Source organism: Ylistrum balloti, unplaced genomic scaffold, assembly GCF_031769215.1.
Source record: "Ylistrum balloti isolate Yb309-2 unplaced genomic scaffold, AGI_CSIRO_Ybal_v1 Utg370196, whole genome shotgun sequence".
In the NCBI taxonomy this organism is placed as follows: Eukaryota; Metazoa; Mollusca; class Bivalvia; order Pectinida; family Pectinidae; genus Ylistrum; species Ylistrum balloti.
The window spans coordinates 970,781-990,305 of record NW_026782173.1 but is presented as its reverse complement, the minus strand read 5'-3'; the positions used below and the strand labels follow the sequence as shown (position 1 = coordinate 990,305).

The window sequence follows — 19,525 nt, the reverse complement described above, 5'->3', positions numbered from 1 at the left end:
AAGTCAGTGTTAAGAATATTGAGAACAATTTGAAGTGACAAGAGAGATGTTTTCCTAGTCTACAAAGAATCCTGATGGCCCAGATCACTCTCCTTGTTTTTCATCCACAACCTTCCTGTATATGTAAAAATGCGTTGATTGAAGGAAGATTTCCTTGTCTACAGCAGTGACAAATGAACACATCAAAATGGTGGTGCTTTCATGGAAATGTTGCTTCATTAATGCAATAAACTACAATGCATTGCCATGTCTATGAATACAGAAATCAACAATATGGAAGCTTAATAAATAAAACAATGAAAGACAATGGACTGATTGGTAGTTTTACCTTATAAATTCAGTGATATTTGGACTCAGATATTTTTGAGTCCTGGACTGTCTTAGAATTGAGACTCCTCAGTTCTTGAAAATGGTGTTCTGACTTAAAACATCCAATCAAAATTATTTAAATTACACATGTATAATTATGTACCAGTGGACAGCCATTTTACAATTCTCACCACTTTTCTACTACACTAAATGTATATTCCAGTGTATAAAGCCTATGAATAGTTAATTTCTTGTTAAATACACATCTCTTCTTCTGCATTCTTACAAAAGTTACGATAAAATTCTCTTTTTTTTTGTCTGGATTTTTTCTGATTGTGACGAAGAATACAATTTAAATGTTTTGTATCTCCTCTTTCCTCCCTCTCATTTGCTAATCCATTTCAGAAAAAAAATTACATTTTAGTTTCCACTCTTCTTTGTTGGATTTACAAGAACCTGATAGTCTCTACCTTAACTCTTTCAATTGCTTGTCATTAAAAACTTAAATTATAACTTATCTTTCTGCTCATGGGTATTTTTCTCTGAATCAGTTTAGTATTTCATCGCTTTGAACAACAAATTACATTATACATTTGATAAGTTAAAATAGAAGAATGAAGGAAAATACAAAATGATGTCAAAATTTTGTCAGATATATCAGGCTAGAACATGGAAAAGGCTTTAAATATATGATATATGCTGCTTTTCTCTGAAAATTCTTGTTAAATGACAGGATTTGTTCACATTGATAAAAACTTACAAACAGTATGTGAAAAAAGGCACAATATGATTTTTTATGTCTTAATTTTCAGATTTAGGTTTTTACTTTTAATAAAAGGTGAAAGACAGTACATAGCAAACTTACATAAGGGCCACTGTGTCGTAATCAGTATGAGTGAATCAGTTTTTCAGCACTGACAAATTAACACATCTTTTTCTGAAAAAGACATGACAATAAACAAAAGAAATGTGCTTTAAGCTTACAACTTGGATCAGTCCTACAGGTAAGCACCAGTAAATATATTTCTAAGAGACATATAACCAAGTCAACTAATAATATGTCTATTCTGTAAAGGATTCTTTTCAAATGGCTTTATTTGCACATTTTGAGGTAATCAAATTTCTATTGCCACACAGTTCTCTCCCTTTGTTCAACCTCTCCATGCTTTGGAGGATTTGTCTGTTATTTTAGGTTTGATCTTTGACCCCACTGGTTTATTTTTGGCTGTAGTTGTTGTGGTTGATGAGGTTCCTGATGACTTGTTGGTGGAGGTCGGTTTGTCTGCAAGTATACAAAACATCACATTAACTCAATGTATTTCTTGCTAACTACGTAATTTTATGAAACATCAGTAATTTCTTAATTCATTAGGAATTAAGAGCTCATATCAACAATATTATTTATCACTAAATTTTTGTTTTCATTTTGGTTTTGTTTTGTTTTTGTAATGTTGGAAAATTTACCCATACATAAGTTAGGACAATCACCATTAGATAAAATATTGAGATCATCTACTAAAATGAAATGTTATATTTACATGTTACTTTAATACCAGTGAAGGGCCAAACTAGACAAACTAAATTTTACTTTTGCCTCTTAAAAACCTAGTGAGACAAACCTAGGAGAGTATAATCACAACTTAGAATCAATTCTAAGTCCATGGAATAGTCATTGATATTTTCACAAAATTTTGACAGATGCTAAAATGAATTCCAAATGAATGTTTAGGTAACTGATGATGGAGAGCTAATATCCACTAAAGATTTACATCTAATATAACACAACTATGGCAGTCAGGAAACAAACAACTGTTAAAAACCAAACAGCCATTAACTATTAATATATCACACGGTCGTTAACAATGAGTTTATCACACACCAGATGGGTGAGGCAGACTTTACTCCCAATTACTAACTCTCTGTTACACAGTGATACAGTACAGCCTAGAATTGGGTCTTGCTACTATAACTGCATCTAACAAACGTCAAGAATTAATTAAACACTGAAATCATGATGTCATAAATGGTCAACTCTGTTAACAAAACTGATAATATATCACACACACTAAAATTATGTTGAAATGTTTGAGAAAATGTTTTCCTTTCCTTTCCTTCTTTTTTTCCTCCTCTCTTTTCAACAGATAATATTACTATATAAAGGCCATGAGAAAATCCATATTCAAATTGTTATATATCTTGCACTATTAAAAGCTACTTCACACCTAATATATGTGATCTGTGCTGAAATTGTTTTTTCAAACAAATTACAAGTCTATGACATGACATTTGTTAGGTTACACCACATAGGTGTGATTTCTCATTGTTTTATCTCTATCAAGTTACACACTTTCAAAATTATTCTTTGTAGCATGTTTCTTCTGAAAGGGTAGCACATCAGATGGGTAGCATGTATGATTTACTGGCCGAAGCCCTAAACAGTGAAAGGCCTTGAAAACAGGTCAGCTCTCGTTTGAATTTTTATTACATATACAGATATTGATAAATTGACAGTATTAGTCAAACAATACACTCAGAAATGGTGGCAGTTTGATGACTAATATGATAATTCCTATCTGAATGAAAATTGTATTTTTATGTGATCTTTCCAAATGAGTTCTATGTCAGTATATTGGTTGTTTTAATCTTCACACACATCTATTACAAACATTTGTAATCTAGTACCTTGTTTTGATCAAACATATGAGCCTGAAACAGGAAGTTGTACAATTTGCCTTTTGATCAACTCCTTAATTTCTTCAAATCTTCCACAAAAAATTATCAAAAATTTCTATCAACAAATGTCAAACTTTACAATCATTGTTGTTACAGATTTTCTCTATCAAATCCTTCTGACTTCAGGACAACTTGATTAACAAGTGAAGTTCTTAAATGCATTAAAATGTGTTAGAAGATTTGCGAATATCAGATTTTCTTCACAAAATCATCAACGATGGTTGACTTACCTCTGACTGCAGGGATGCTGGATTTCTTTGACTTTGCAATAAGGTATGGATGGGTCGCAGTATTTCCAGATGTCTGGTTAGAAGCAGTCTTGGGTCTCTCTTTTGGTCTACAGTTAGAGACAGAAAAGAATATGATATACCTGCATAGGGTTAGTGCCCATGTATGACCCACAAATAGAAATTATTCTAAAAACATTTGGTATTAAGAATGTCAAGTGCAAAATTAACAGTCAAAATATATCAAACTGATAGCTGTAAAATGATAAAAAGATGTCTCCAATTTGGTTATATTGACTTGTGAAAATGTTCACTAAGCACTGCTTATCTTCCCTTGTGAAAGGCCTGTCTATAGCACATAAAAACTGCCATTTCTAGAAAGTGTCAAGTGACTTACCTTGTAGTAATCCTTGATGTCTGACCTTGGCTACTCTGACCTTGACCTTGAAGTGGTTTTAAGGCTCTGTGAATTAAATAATCCATTCCATATAAATACAAACTTGCCAACAATTAATACAATACATTGTGAGGTGTATCAGGAGTAAAAGATATCAAAACAAATTAAGATTAGAGAAAACATTATACTTCTAACCTCTGATCCATGTTTGTAGCATTAGGTCGCACATTGTTTTGGGAGTTAATACGTGACTGAGCTGCTGCTCCGGTCTGTGAGGGGACATTGCTGTACGAGGAAGGTGGTGCTGTATTTCCAGCTGGAGGTGGGGCTGACCTAGGTCTAGAGTCCACTGACATAGCAACTTCCTCTTCTCTAAGGTCAAAGGTTAAGAAAATTATGACTCAAAAGTATGCTTATATTTGTGCTTTCTTTTAACAATATCTTAATGACTTCAAAATTTCAAGAATTCATTCAATTTGGTGCCAACTCAATATATAACACCTTTAAAGGATACTGCTTGCGTTTACGTTCAATAGCTTTGAGTGTAGCGGAGCTGATCCTTGGATGGGAACTGGAAACACTGGACCTTGTCCCAGTCTGTCAACAGAAATCACACACAGATATAAATCTTTAAACATGATGATACACACAAATATATAAACTCTTAATGAGAAAAAGGCAGGATTACTAGAAGTTCAAGAAAATGGTTGTTTATGGAATATCGTAATGTTTACAATATTATATTTTTTACATATATTACTTATCACATAGGTACTTATACATGTGCACGCATAACAGGAAGCGGAAGTCCACACTGATGGAACATGAGGACAACACTGTAAACTCAATTTCTTCTGCCTCTACTTACACTTTCCCTCAGGCGCCGTTCCTCTTTTGCTTGGCGGGACTGGGCAATTAAACTCATCCTTTCCCAAACAGGAATTTCAAAGAAAATCTCATGAATATCCAACAAAGCTGCCTGCAGCTGTCATCAACCAAAAGGAAAAAAGAGTATAAATAACTCCTTCTGTATCTAATACTTCCAGAATTCCCGATATGTCCACAAGCTGACAGTCTGGTGTGATACTTTTCATTATCAAATTTAAATCTTAAATTTTCATCCTAACTAAATTTATGCTTTAAATTTTATGTTTAGTTAATAAAGAACCTTTTTTATTAATCACCTGTAAAGTTCTTTCACATTAATATGAAACAAATTGATATTCAACAAAACAGTGAAGTATTGAACTGATCACCAGCAGTGTTGAAATAATCTTTGATAATAATGGTCAATATGAAACAGGAGATAATCATCACATACACTTGATAAAACAATATACAGAAATCAATACTTTATATAGAGGATCTGGATTTACTATATGACAAATTACCACCTACATGGGTACTTACTTGGTAGTTGTAAGTATATCATATAGAGGGCTACCTTATAGCTGAATAATACATCAAAAGTGAATTACCTGAGCAATAATTCTGTCTAAGAGATGGCGGTCAGAATTAGAGAAATCTCCTCGTTTGATCGGTGTCTCTGCTTGGAACTGCCAGGCAAAATCTTTAGTATCCTATAAACAGAGGTGAATTTCTGATTATTTTATATATAGTACAAGGTATGTACAATGACATTGCAGACATGTATTAAGGGTATTCTGTACATCTATAAAACTTTTTAACCCTTTGAATGCTATATATTGAAGCTTCCCTAAACCCTTAACTGCATACAAGCTAAAAGATCTTAAACAGGATCACCATCAACTGTACTTCAGTTAACTTCCTTTAAAATGAAATGGCTTTAAATTAACCATTATATTTTGTCTACAGTGGTTTAAATTTTTCAGTCCACAGAAATATCTTGCAGTACTTCCACCTCTTACCTCTCTTACATCAGTGTTTGATTGTGTTCTCTGTTTCCTTGATTGTCAGGGCTAAATATTACTCAGTAGTGAAAAGAAATTCCAAATGGCAAACTTTTATTACCTTAGGATCTTCAATACTTTTTAGACTTGAATGAAAGGCAAACTAAACACAGGATCAATTTCTGACCTGTCATACTTGCAGAAAATTATCAACATGGATATCTTGAAAGACACACATGATCCTGTCATCTGTTTACCTTGATAGTTTTGAGGACCTCCTGGACTTTCTCTGTGCGTAGAAGTCTTCGTGTGAGGTAACCTTTCGCACAAGCTGACACTCGATCAAAACATCGCTTCAATTTGGCATTGGTTGCCTGCAGAGTATTAAGTAAAATGTTTGGTCAAGTATCAATATCCCTATCAGTGATTGTTCGAGTTTTATAACAGTTTTTCTTTCTTTATGCAACATACCAAAATTATACTGTTAGGAACTGTATATATATTTCAGCAGGAGGTATGAGTGCATTAAATATTGTAATATGAAGGAGTAATGAAAAACATTCTGCCTTGGATAGGGTCTGAACTAATGACCTCTCCCTCTCAAGGCAGGCTTATTTCCACTAGTCAAGACTAGTAAGATAATTTGTACATTAATAGCAAAATCATGCTTTGTAAAGTTATACCAAATAAAACATCAATATTATACATTTCTACAAGTTTCTGAAAGACCTTATTTTGTTTGCAATAGAAATGAAAGTTATCTTTCATCATTACTGGTTCATTTCTCTAAGGACTTGTGAGTAACATGATTTTATAACACAGAGTACTTACATAGTCAGGTACAATCACATGTTGGTCAGAAACTGGAAGGGACGGCTGTTTGACTGGTGACCTCAGCACTGGTTTGTGAACTTTAGGCGTGGGCGTAGAGTGATTGTTGAAAGTGAGGCTCTGTTTTGGTGTGGCTTTACTAAAGGTGCTGATATCGGAGCCATTATCTCTAGGATTGTAATACAGACTAGGACTAGGAACATACGAGTATTGGTGACTGGTATTAGCATCGTCATGAGGTGGAGATTGGTAGGACTCCCCCTGCTGGTCATGTGGATTAGACGATGCATACCGTGGATCTCTGATATTTTCCTGTGAATTATATGGAGGGCCTGGAAGTCTGTGTGGATTGTGCTGTGAATATTTTGGAGGTGGTGGATCTTGATGATGGATGGTATTAGAAGTCGGATGCTGCGTGGAAGGTTGTCTGAAATAGTTGGGATCTTGTATGTCTACTGGGTGATGGTAATTAGACTGGTGTACATACTTTGGCTGACCTGGGGCAGGTGCCTGGTGTGACACATTACCATAGGCATGTGTTGGACCTTGTGGATAACTGCCATGGTCTGGCAAATATGCTGCATTGTAGGGTGCATGGTCCTGCTGCGTGTGTCCAGACAGCAGATTCCTCCTTTGGACATACTGTTCCAGGTATGGGTAGCTTTGCTGGTGTGCTTGATATGCTGGATCTGGCTGCTGGGGGATGTTTGTGTGACTAGGAATGGGAGGCTGCTGAGGGTTCGGTTGCTGAGGATTGAGATGAGGTTGGTGATGAAGGTCAGGCTGAATATTAAATTGAGAGTATGACTGCGACTGTGTATTTAACTGTGGATGAGAATATGAATGTGAATCTGACTGCGAAAATGAATGTGAATTTGAAGTAGGCTGTGAATATGAATTAGAATGTGAATTTGACAGAATGTTTGGCTGCAGATGAGTTTGATGCTGTGGAGGATGGTCTGATTGTGAGTGACTCAGATTATTCCTGTTTTCTTGGGGCTGATGCCTGTAGGTTGTAGGTTGCTGCAACACATAATATTATAATAACATTATAATGTTTGTCATGCATAAGGCATATACATGTACACTGAATAAATGTTTGCACAAGTTCATCTTACATAATTTACTTTGCCTTAACAGTACTAACTGTTTTAAGATGATATCTTTTTCATAATTATTTAAACATAGTCTTCAAGTTTAGCAAAATTGTCATTAGAGCAAATTATTACATCTTATTGAATTTTGACCAAGACCTTAAAAAGCTTAATAGTTTAGCATAGACTGGAACAATCAGAAGTATTACAAGGCATGGAAAATCATTGAACCATTTTGTACGCTTCCTGGAACCTCCTAAGAGTGAGACAAACTATACCTGTTGGTTCCCAGGGAGACTGTTATAACTAGCCGAGTTTTTAGTGAGGAACTCTTCCTGTTCCTGGAGTTGATTTTGGTATTTCTCAATGTCTGTTTGTAACACCATTTGTTCACGTCGCTGATGGACAAACAACTCTTCAAGTTGTTGTTTCTGTTGTTCAATCAAATGACGGCGTAATTTGTCAAAGTGTTCTGCTTGTATCCTGAGCAGTTCTTCTTCATCAGCCTGACTCAAAGATTGCAGACTTGAGGTGAAAGACTGTATAGTGGAGCGTATATCAAACGGTGAACTTGGAGAACTCTTTTTGACATCAGAATGCTTTGGAACTTCAGTCGAATCAGCATCACCTTCCAATGAGTGACGTTGAACATGGTTCAAATATTTCTGGATGTGTTCAGCTTTTGCTTCCCTCTCTCCATCAGAATCTCCAGGTGCATTTTTAGAAGGTATAAATTCACTACCAGCATCCATATTAAGTTTACGTTGTACACCTTTGCTGCCAGATCTCTCAGCAGCCTTAGTGTTGGGTACTTGGCTATAGTAACCAGAATGTGTATGAGCCACTGGATGAGTCAGAATCGGTGGGGCATGCTGATAAGAAACAGGGTGGGATACTTCTTTCTTGGTATCCTGATGCAGCTCGTAAATTTTCTGTGAAACATGATCATGAGTGGGCCTCCCACTAATGTTGACCGGCATATTACCTCTGATGGTTGGACGACTCGATTCCTTTTCTAGTCTCTGTGTGTCATGGGTACCTTTTCCTGATTGAGGCCGTGATTGGGCAGCTATCCTAGGATCAACATTTGAAGCCCTAGTCTGTTGACCCTGAGTGGTAACAACATTTCTGACTCTTTCTGAAGACTGAGACTCATGGGAGTCATCCGGTCTCCCCGATATTCTCTCTCCTAGTAAATCCTGACTACCCTTTAGGGTACTAGTTTGTGACCCATCATCAGAGTTCTGAGATTTTATCAACAGCTGATCCACTTTAACTCTTGCACTTGCATTAGCAGGCCTACCAGGCATCTCCGTTCTTCCCTGGGGTTTCACACGGATCTCATTTTCCTTGTCTGAAGTGTTTATTTCACCTTCAATACTTTGTCCATATGTTTCAAAGGGCATGTTTTTTATCGGACAATCGACTGGAGTCTGGGGTGAATCTGCATCAGGACTGAGTGCAACTTTACTCAACATGGATTCTGAAGATGGGATGGTAACACGGACACTAGAAGGTAGAGTCCCACTATCTGATGTCCTACCCTGTTGAGTTTGACTGATCTGCCCCTGCTCATCAGAACCAAACTGTATACTATTTGTTGGGGTGACATCCAACTTCCGCACTGATATCTTATCTTCCAAAGATTGACTAGCACTGGTACTAATTTCTGTTACCAAAGGATCAAAATGCACTGTATTTTTCAACCCTTTGGGACTCATTCTACGGACTGGTGCACCTCCAGACTGACCTCCTTTTACTGAGCTTGTAGAGCTCCTTATTGAAGCAGCCGTGACACTGGCACGAGAGTGACTAATGTTACTACTGCCACTCGTGTTACTACCAAAGGATTGTTCCGCCGAGCTGGGAGTAGATGCTGGTGCACTGGAATCAGAAGTTTTTGGCGATGGTGTTTCTGTGCTTTTATGTATATCTGTCTGTGGTGAGATATTGTTTCGTCTACCACTAACTCGTTCAAAACTCTGTCGACTCTGAATTGAAGACTGTGCAGAAGAGGCAGCTTGTGAAGACTGAACAGACTGTCGTAATCTAGCAATATTTTCTTGAATTTCATTGCTTGACGTCGAGTTGAGGGTACTAAGTGTTTCCTCCATGTTCAACACTTTAGATAGCTTATCCAGTGTATGGCCTATATGTTGCTGTCGAACTGATGTGAAACGTAACCCATCAATCTCATGAGGTAGAGAGTTACATCCTTCCAATGACGGAAACTCAGAACTTGTTCCACTTCCTGTTGTTTCTGATTGTCCAGATGTTCGTCTATTTCTTGAACCTGTCTGTGAACTGTTCTGAATTTGTTCAGCTTCTTTTTTTGTACTACTAATTACTTGTTTCGTTGAATCAGATTCTGTCTTACCTTTTGATTTGGCACCAACATTCAATTTTTTACTATCAACTTTCTGATTCAGAACATGTTTATTATCCTGGACATTCCCTTGAGTGGAATCCTTGACAGATTTTTTATCATTAACACCAGCTTGATCTTTTTTGGTGTTTGAACTAGATGAAGACTGAGGTAAATCTGTATTAGACATGCTGTGGTCCTGTGACATTGAACCAATACCAGAGTTTTCCAGACTGCTGATATCATCCTTGCTATGTGAGCGACGGGTTGGAGGTGAAAAGTTGATACCTTCCGCACTAAGTGTTCGGAGATCAGGCTGAGAATTGGAGTAATGTCGAAGGGACAATTGTCTTAACTGCTGCTGCTCAGTCATTTGAGATGAAGGAGGTTTGGGTATTGCCAGAGCATTCACTCCTTGAATTTTGGCCAAATTTGGCAGAGAAGATAGCGAACTAGATCTTCTCAAAGTCTCAATGCTGTTCCCACTGCGAGTGACTGTTTTGGTTTTTGGAGATGCACTGCTCTTTTTCTGACGTTTGTCTGGCACTGGAATTGGAAGCTTTTGTTTTGATTTAATTGGCTCACTTTTGGGAATGTCTTTTTCTCCTTCAGAGTTAGTCCTACGTCTGCGTGTCTTTTTCAACACTGTCATTTCACTTTTTACTTCCTCGTCTGATTCTTGTGATCCTGAGCGATGACGTCGGCATGCTGTTGCAGGAATTTTAGACTTAACTTCCACTGGACGACTTGGCCTTTCAACTTTTGCTTTTACAGTTTGACCATCTACTGCTGGATTTACAGGAAGCTTTCTATGCTGCTGTGTTTTTGGAGTTATGTCCCTTGTTGGAATTTCTTGTTCCTCCAATTGCTTTGGTTCAGTCCATCTAGATGCTTTCTTTTCCTGAAACAGAAGAGATCACCAACTGTAAAATATATCAAATAACAACATCACATTGTGCTTTTGACAGTTAACATACATAAATCATAAGAAAACTGTAAATGAGATGTGTAATGTAGATGAACAGAGGACCTTGTATGAGTGGTCAAGTTGTACAGAATTAATTATACAAGTCTCATAACTTGATATGAAACCAGCCTTTCAATTTCAATTTACTGGACTGTCACTTAATCAATTGTGTGTGTGTGTGTGTGTGTGTGTGTGTGTGTGTGTGTGTGTGTGTGTGTGTGTGTGTGTGTGTGTGTGTGTGTGTGTGTGTGTGTGTGTGTGTGTGTGTGTGTGTGTGTGTGTGTGTGTGTGTGTGTGTGTGTGTGTGTGTGTGTGTGTGTGTGTGTGTGTGTGTGTGTGTGTGTGTGTGTGTGTGTGTGTGTGTGTGTGTGTGTGTGTGTGTGTGTGTGTGTGTGTGTGTGTGTGTGTGTGTGTGTGTGTGTGTTCATTAGAGCAGGGACACAAATATAATATTCTTTACATCACATAACTATTACTATTCTTTAGAAAACCAAAGATAAAATTAACACAATTTTGTTTCCCTAAAAGACAAGCACATTTTGAACCAATCAAAGCATTTTTCACTTCTGAGACAATCATTTAGCAATTCAATGTCTCATACAATATTTAGAGGATACCAGGGGTAGAATATTACTAAGCATAACTGAAGAGATGTATGTGATAAACAACATCATATATATTGATATTGCATTCTTAATTCACATATAAGCAATCATATGAATAAACATTTTTAAACCATAAATGTGAAATTGATACATATTACAGTTATCTCCCTTTATAAAATTTCCATTTCCCATCATGTTATTTATATATATTTCAAATATATATTTATATTTTCCCAATTATATTAGTAATAAATTATACATTCCCTAAAAACCTCATCATCTCCTCTTTGAAAGTATCTAAATTGCATTACAACTGTTTCAAATTTTATGACCCATATAGTGTGGAACTCTTTTAGAAAGATTTGTATTAGTAAGCAAACTGGTATATCCTTAATAAGTAAAGCAATTTGTTTTTGAACAACATATTGCAGTGTTAAAATTGGTAAAAAGAATAAAACATAACTTGTTTGAATTATACTAAATATATCATTGAAACAAAACCATCTATTTTACAAGTTGATAATTGTTTCACATGTTGTAAAGACTATACAACATTTGATATTTTCAAAAAGTATTTACACACATTGAAGAACCACGATAACAATAATTTCTGGTTACGATAAATACACACAAGTCTTGTTAGTACAGAAACTACTAGATATTAGATATAACCACCAACACACAAAGACCTCATCACATCCCCTTCATACTTAATGTAAGTCAGATAAAAATGGGATTGTAACTAGAGAGAGAAAGATCAAGAGTTTTCAGGATATATTTTGTGACTTCATAAAATACCATGTAGCTGCTATCCTATACAGGATAAGAAAATCAAAGTTGCCCAATTTTGAATAAATTTGTTATGAACAATATCTGAAAATGTTTTAAGCTGATAGTTTCTTCAATGAAAATTTGTATAAGTAATACGACAATAGCATTATTTATATGAAGAGACAAGGTACACAGAAATAGTCATTCAAGAATCAGTGGTTTGGCAAACAAATGATTATATATCATGGTCAAAGCATATCAAACTCCAACGCCCAGAAAATGAAACTCCACATCAATATATCAAAGAATACAGATCTACAGATATATAGAATATATAGAGATGATATATGTGTTGGATTTCACCTACAAGCAGTTTGGATAGACCAACAGTACGAGGAAGGCTGACCCGAGACTTTAAAGAATAACTTTTCTGAAAGTGTATAACAAAGTTTAAAATCAGAATATTAGATAAATAAGGTAATGTGATTTTTAATGATTAATGAAGTATTTGTTTAAAAAACATGTTTAATCTTGTGAGTTTATGATGAACATTGGTATAGATTTTATAATATTTCCTTTGTAGTATTAACCGAAATATATATCTCCCAGGTAAGTATGTGTAATGTGGCTGATCATTAAAATATAAAGGACCTCAACATGACCAATGTCAAGGTCAAAAGGGTCATATGTCTTTAAGCAGTTGTGATTAACATCGAAAATAAGGTACATTCAAAATATTTCAGTCTCGTCAATATTTTCCATTACCGTTTTGATAGATAATAATACCATTGATTGTCCTTGACCAATTTTTGGCATTAGTAATTATAAGGCACAAAATGTTGGGATTTGTTTAAAGAAAAATTATAATACCATTATTAAATCAACAGACTTATTTTGTCAGTTTATTTCAATTAAAGTGTATAATAAGGTGCAATAGTTCACATGACAATTAAACCACTTATTACGATCGATCAGTACATGAAATGAGTAATTTTACTTACAGAAAATCAATTATGATTTTGAAACTGCATAGTACATTATAAATACAAAGTCAATAAACATCAATTTGTATACCAGTATGATATATTTGTAACTCTCAACTGGTTTTTAAAATTTGTCTATCTTATATAAAAAAAAAACATCAAATGAATAAGAAAATGTTCTGTTAAAGAGTCCTTGATTTTACATACCTCTACATCCTTTACTAAAGAGCTCAGGCGCACATTCATCTGTTCTCGCTGGCGTGTCTTACGCTTGTAATCATGACGCATGGCTTGTCTTTTGTATTCCTGCATTTCTTCACGTCGACGCGCCGTCAACTGAAATATTTACATTTATTTTATCAGACCACAGTTGGGTCACCGTATCCTTCATTTTATTTTCTGCATACTGAATACATGAAATATTTTGTTACATACTTAAGAAATACAGAAACAAGTTTACAAATCTTCTATTTAAATCATCGTATCAAGGTTACCTACAGACAATGATGGCACTTTTTTCTTCATACAGATACTGAAATGCACCTATCAAATGAAGTTGTTTTTATCTATGCACCCATCGCTTCTTTTCTTTTTCTTTTTGCACATATGATATCAAATTAATCTTTTATCATTTTTACATGTATCAATTTATCTTTATTTTCTACATCTTACAAACAGGCAATGAGACAAGAATAGATATACATTTCCAATGAACAAAGTGATAAGTAGAACATATTGATACCGAGTAGAGAAGTAATAATGGATGCTGACAATCACTTCTCATTGTACCTAGACTTAATCACATCTCTACTTATTATATAAGTTATATAAGCATCTAACAAACAGTCACTAATTAAGATCCAGGCAGAGTAGTGAACAATTGTATTGCAGTAACAATACTTCTGGGACCCATGCATCGTACATATCTATTGAATAGCCAGTATTATGAAATATTTATACAGCCTACTGGTATTACCATAACTGTACATTAAACTAAAAACTGTAGAATATACCTATCATAGAGAAGAATTACCACAGGTGGTATATATATATATAGAATGGGGATGGTACAGGTATACATAGAGACTTACCACAGGTGGCAGTATGGGGGTGGTACAGGTATACATAGAGACTTACCACAGGTGGTAGTATAGGGGTGGTATAGATATACATAGAGACTTACCACAGGTGGTAGTATGGGGGTGGCATAGGTATACATAGAGACTTAACACAGGTGGCAGTATGGGGGTGGTATAGATATACATAGTGGCTTACAACAGGTGGCAGTATGGGGGTAGTATAGGTATACATAGTGGCTTACAACACTTGGCAGTATGGGAGTGGTATAGGTATACATAGTGGCTTACAACAGGTGGCAGTATGGGGGTGGCATAGGTATACATAATGACTTAACACAGGTGGCAGTATGGGAGTGGTATAGGTATACATAGTGACTTAACACAGGTGGCAGTATGGGAGTGGTATAGGTATACATAGTAACTTACCACAGGTGGCAGTATGGGAGTGGTATAGGTATACATAGTAACTTACCACAGGTGGCAGTATGGGGGTGGCATAGGTATACATAGTAACTTACCACAGGTGGCAGTATGGGGGTTGTATAGGTATACATAGTGACTTAACACAGGTGGCAGTATGGGAGTGGTATAGGTATACATAGTAACTTACCACAGGTGGCAGTATGGGGGTGGCATAGGTATACATAATGACTTACCACAGGTGGCAGTATGGGGGTGACATAGGTATACATAGTGACTTACCACAGGTGGCAGTATTGGGGTGGTATAGGTATACATAGTGACTTACCACAGGTGGCAGTATGGGGGTGGCATAGGTATACATAGTGACTTACCACAGGTGGCAGTATGGGGATGGGGTGATACAGGTATACATAGTGACTTACCACAGGTGGCAGGATGGGGATGCCATTAAATGTTATACAGGAGATGAAGTTTGGGTTATACATGGCAGCTGATGTTTGAATGGTTGGGGCCATACTGTCTAACACACGGGCTCGCTCCTCAAAGTATTCCAGTAGGTCACCCATCATACATGGCAGTAAGTCCTACAAAATAACAATAAAGTTGGGTTGTATTTATAGCTTAAACTACACAATCTTACCAAACCTTAATACCATTCACAGATGAGTTAAAGGCCTGCAGACACTTAAAATATTAAACATACTTATTTTAGTATGATCAAACTTCAGTGCATTATAAAATTATCACTTTTTGGTAAATTAGTGCAATGATTATTAAGTGCATCTAATATGATCACAACATTTAGAAATCACAATTTTCATAAGATTACTCTAAGGAGAAGGAGGTCTACAATAAAGTCAATTAGTTCACCTTTTCTGGGGAATAGAGTTCATTCCTGATATAATTATAAAGGTACATTCTTCACAATACAGTAAAACTATACCACATACAAGAATGGTATGTTATATTCCTGAGTTAGTTGTACATACATATAGATATAGGTACACAGTGGTGTCACTACTACCTGAGTACAACGATGTTCTTACCGCTACAGAGCACACCAATAAGAAAGTTAATTTCAATAACAAGACATGAATACTACTAAACAGCATAAGAGACCCCTGGGCTTATTACCAAGCAGAAGCGTTTGTACATGGTACATGCACCTATATACGTCTTACATCATATTTTATATTCTATCCACACATGTGATATTCATTTAATTTAAAAGAAAAAACATGTCTTTGCAATATACATTTGATGCCAATGAAAATACTTAATTATCATTATAATACAATTACTATCAATATTCTATAATATATTTGAATTCATTACACTCTGATAAAAATCTCCCTGAAGTGTGATTAATTGAAGTGATTTGTTGCTATGTGATAAATCATAATGTTTACTGATTACATGTACACAATCTATTCCCACATCAACAAAGAAGTCAATCACCGATTTATAAATGATTAATCTGTGTGTAGGACAGGTGCCAAAATTACCAAACTAATCATTGATTCAAACATTATGTAGGCTTGTAACTTCTGTTGTGTTTATATTTTGAGTCAGTGACCTTATTCTGTACACATAAAAATGTAGGCTAAATTATTATTTCTGTATGTTCACAACTTTGTCAGACCAAAAACTTCAAAGAGTACAACAAAATCAGAGTTGTATAACTTCACTATCCTAATGCTTAGGACAAGTAGCATTTATATCTTTGCTACCTTATATTTATTACACATTATGTGAGTATTGCGTAGTCTTGAAAATTAAGATTGTAGATCATTATATCCCACATACAGCTTGGACCTGTCGGTGGAAACGTGAAATCCAAGTTAAGCTCCTGGTAATTCACTACAGGTCACAAGTATCAATCTAATCTAATCAGCAACTTTTTGAAAATATGTATTTACTGTATAATTTCAAAATTTCAAACTATCTTTTTCTGTGGTACTTCTTCAAAATGCAAAATGTTCTTTTCAAAGACATTGATCTAAATCATACAAATCGTTGTAAATTTAATTTTCAAAATCTCTAAAAATTAAATAAAAAATGAAATGAGAATAATTAATGTTAATTGTTAATAATTAATTTTGCAACTTGTCAGGTGCTGAAAAAAATTGGTCTCATATTATTGTCAAAGCTGAGATTTATTTAAAAATTGGTACATTTCCAAAATGGAAAATGTATATATATATATATCTTGCTCCAGTAAACCTGTACACACATCAAATAAACACAATCTCTCAATCACGTCCCTTGAATCCAAATGTATTGTGAAAATATTGTCAATGCTGATCAATAGAAGGACAGACCGGTATATATTACTGTTATTATATGTGTGAGATATCATATCTACAGTTGTGGTCAATATTGGAGCCAGAAAACCACCTCCTGCCTTGTACACACACAGTACATATTATATAGATGCAATGACGGTGCAGGGATCAGGACCTGGTACCATTTAGATATATTTTACACATGTTCCATCAATACTAAGTATATATCTCTCTACTAGATAAGACCAGAGTGCCAACATAAGCCTTTTGAAAACAGTGTTAATGAGCACTAAGCTGCTATTTTTAAAGTCCCAAAGTTTACTGTCTAATTACACAATAACAACCATGTACTGGATGTAACCCTAAGTTCACTAATCTGTATAATCTGTCATTATAGGAGATGGGTCGAGCCATGCCTAGTGCCTTACAATAACTTTGAGAAGATTTTTCTAGAAAATATACTGGCATCCACAATATTATTATTAATACATCATTTTCACCTGTGCTTTAGCAACAAGAGAAATAATTTCATCATAATACAAATCATAAAACTTGCATATTTTCTGCTCATGTTTTATTTTTAAAACATTCCATATATATACTTCGACAGTACTTTATTTCTTTGAAGTTTCTTTGGTTTATGCAAATAAAAAGTTTATCAAGAATATATTTCAAAAGACAACAACTTTCTCACCGTGCTATAATATCAGAGATTGTGTGCTATAATATAAGAGATTGTGTGCTATAATATCAGAGATTGTTCTCGGCCATTACAAGCCCATCAAAATGATACATTGTATTTTGGTGACTATACCAAGGAGATTAGCCAGCTGGCCTGTAGCTTGGTTTAAAGATGACAGAGCTACTGTTGGATCTTAAATGTTTTTATGATGCCCATTAGTCAAAACTAAACAGACAGTACTTGTATATATCATTTGATAAGAGTTTTTACAGATCTTGTGGTTAAGAATATATCCTTTATTTTGATATAAAAAATGTCTTTGATATTTGTATGTATCACTGAATACAGAATAATTCTACATACATACTGTTGCAAATGTTCTAAGGTAGGAAAACATATTGACAAATAACTATGAAATAAGCCTATAGTAATTAAAATTTCTGCAAAAGAAAGTTTACATGTAATTCAGGGACAACAAAAAAAATGTTTTGGTACATCTAGTTGCAGTAGTGTTTATGTAAATCATTGTAAAGTATACCATCACATATAAGTATTGATTGTCTAATTCAGTCATTCAACATATATATATATATATACAGAAAGAGAGACAGATAACATTATAACATTAAGACATCTATACATGTATACAATTTTACTTACAGGACGAGGCACTGATGTGTCTTTTGAGATAAACCTGAGGACTTTTTCCTTTGGAGTGTTGAGACCCATCATGTATGACAACTATATATATGTATCCTTGCTTGATTCAGGATTAAAAGGAGAATTGTACTCTGATATCTACAACCACAGGAAAAACAGGTACCCTCATGGAAGTTGTCTGATTAGTATTCCAATGGAATTAAAAAAAAAAAATCAGCAGTTAACATCTATATTGTGTTACTAACTATCACTCTTAACACAATTCCATATGTCAAATTAATTCACAAGTCTTTGTCATAAAAATATACCATGCACTTTCTCTTTTGAGAATATTTCACATTGAAAATGTCAAAAGTTATAAACTTCTAAAATTAAAATATTTTTATCCAGATATTGGAGAGCTGACGTTATTCTTCTGATTCAGAGGTAAACACATAACTGTTGTGATATCCGATGTTCCTAACTAGTTCAAGTTGTAAAGTTAAATAGCCAATTAGTCTACGGAACAAGTGTATTTATAGCTTATATCTATCATGTATTGGTGCCAAAACTCACAATGTCCTGCTCTCGTCATTGGTTTAATCTCAGATTAAATATCAAAACATGTAGCTAATACACACAGTATGTGTGTTAATCATGAGACACCTATATGTAAACAGACTCACATATATACTGTATATCCCAGTCAGACAAAGAAGTGACACCACAAAACACCTATTTATTTCATAAAAATTCACACCCTCTGTTGCCCAACAAGGAAAGAGATTAACATTTTGGTATACTTGCAACTGTTGTTTTGACTTCTAAATTGACCTCAAACTGAAAGACATTTCTACATTAAATAGTGACTTCAAACTTTCCATCTTCAGATGATAAAACCAGAGTAGATGACACACAAACAATATGCTAGGTCCATGTGCAACATAATGATATTGCTGTATCCCATTACCCACTCATGAAACCCTTTCTGAGATTCCAGAAGAATCTTGGCTTCAACACTGTATGATCTTAAAGTTGATCTTTTCTAAATCTCTCCAAATGTCCTTCTTAATCACTTGATAACAAAGGAATCTTATTAATGAAACCTAAGGAAGAATCTAACAAGAATTTCTTTCAAACTTCAACTCTAAAAATAAACAAGAGATCCCAGAGGGATTTTGGTGCCCACCATTACTTGATCTTCATTTGTCCTTTAAGCATTGGATCTTTTCCCTTCTTTTTTTGTCTCTTTTCTGTTTTTGCT

At 34.9% G+C, this 19,525-nt stretch overlaps 1 protein-coding gene across 1 annotated transcript; it reads right to left on the bottom strand.

Annotated features, from left to right (window-relative positions):
• Positions 1 to 914: 914 nt before the first annotated feature.
• Positions 915 to 18,351, bottom strand: LOC132551385 (uncharacterized). Its single transcript, XM_060215527.1, has 13 exons — positions 18,283 to 18,351; positions 15,078 to 15,239; positions 13,361 to 13,489; positions 7,741 to 10,728; positions 6,369 to 7,391; positions 5,795 to 5,911; positions 5,145 to 5,246; positions 4,535 to 4,651; positions 4,181 to 4,263; positions 3,862 to 4,038; positions 3,667 to 3,732; positions 3,273 to 3,379; positions 915 to 1,591 (listed from the first exon to the last, which is right to left on the bottom strand). The coding sequence occupies exons 1-13, from the start codon at positions 18,349 to 18,351 to the stop codon at positions 1,461 to 1,463; spliced, it is 5,271 nt and encodes a 1,756-aa protein (XP_060071510.1). The 3' UTR covers positions 915 to 1,460.
• Positions 18,352 to 19,525: the final 1,174 nt, after the last annotated feature.

Coding starts and splice junctions, on each gene's coding strand:
- LOC132551385 (XM_060215527.1), bottom strand. CDS start 18,351: ATGGGTCTCAACACTCCAAAGGAAAAAGTCCTCAGGTTTATCTCAAAA. Junction 5,912..6,368: donor ATGTGATTGTACCTGACTAT/GTAAGTACTCTG, acceptor AATACTCTGCAG/GCAACCAATGCCAAATTGAA. Junction 1,592..3,272: donor CAGCATCCCTGCAGTCAGAG/GTAAGTCAACCA, acceptor GTATACTTGCAG/ACAAACCGACCTCCACCAAC.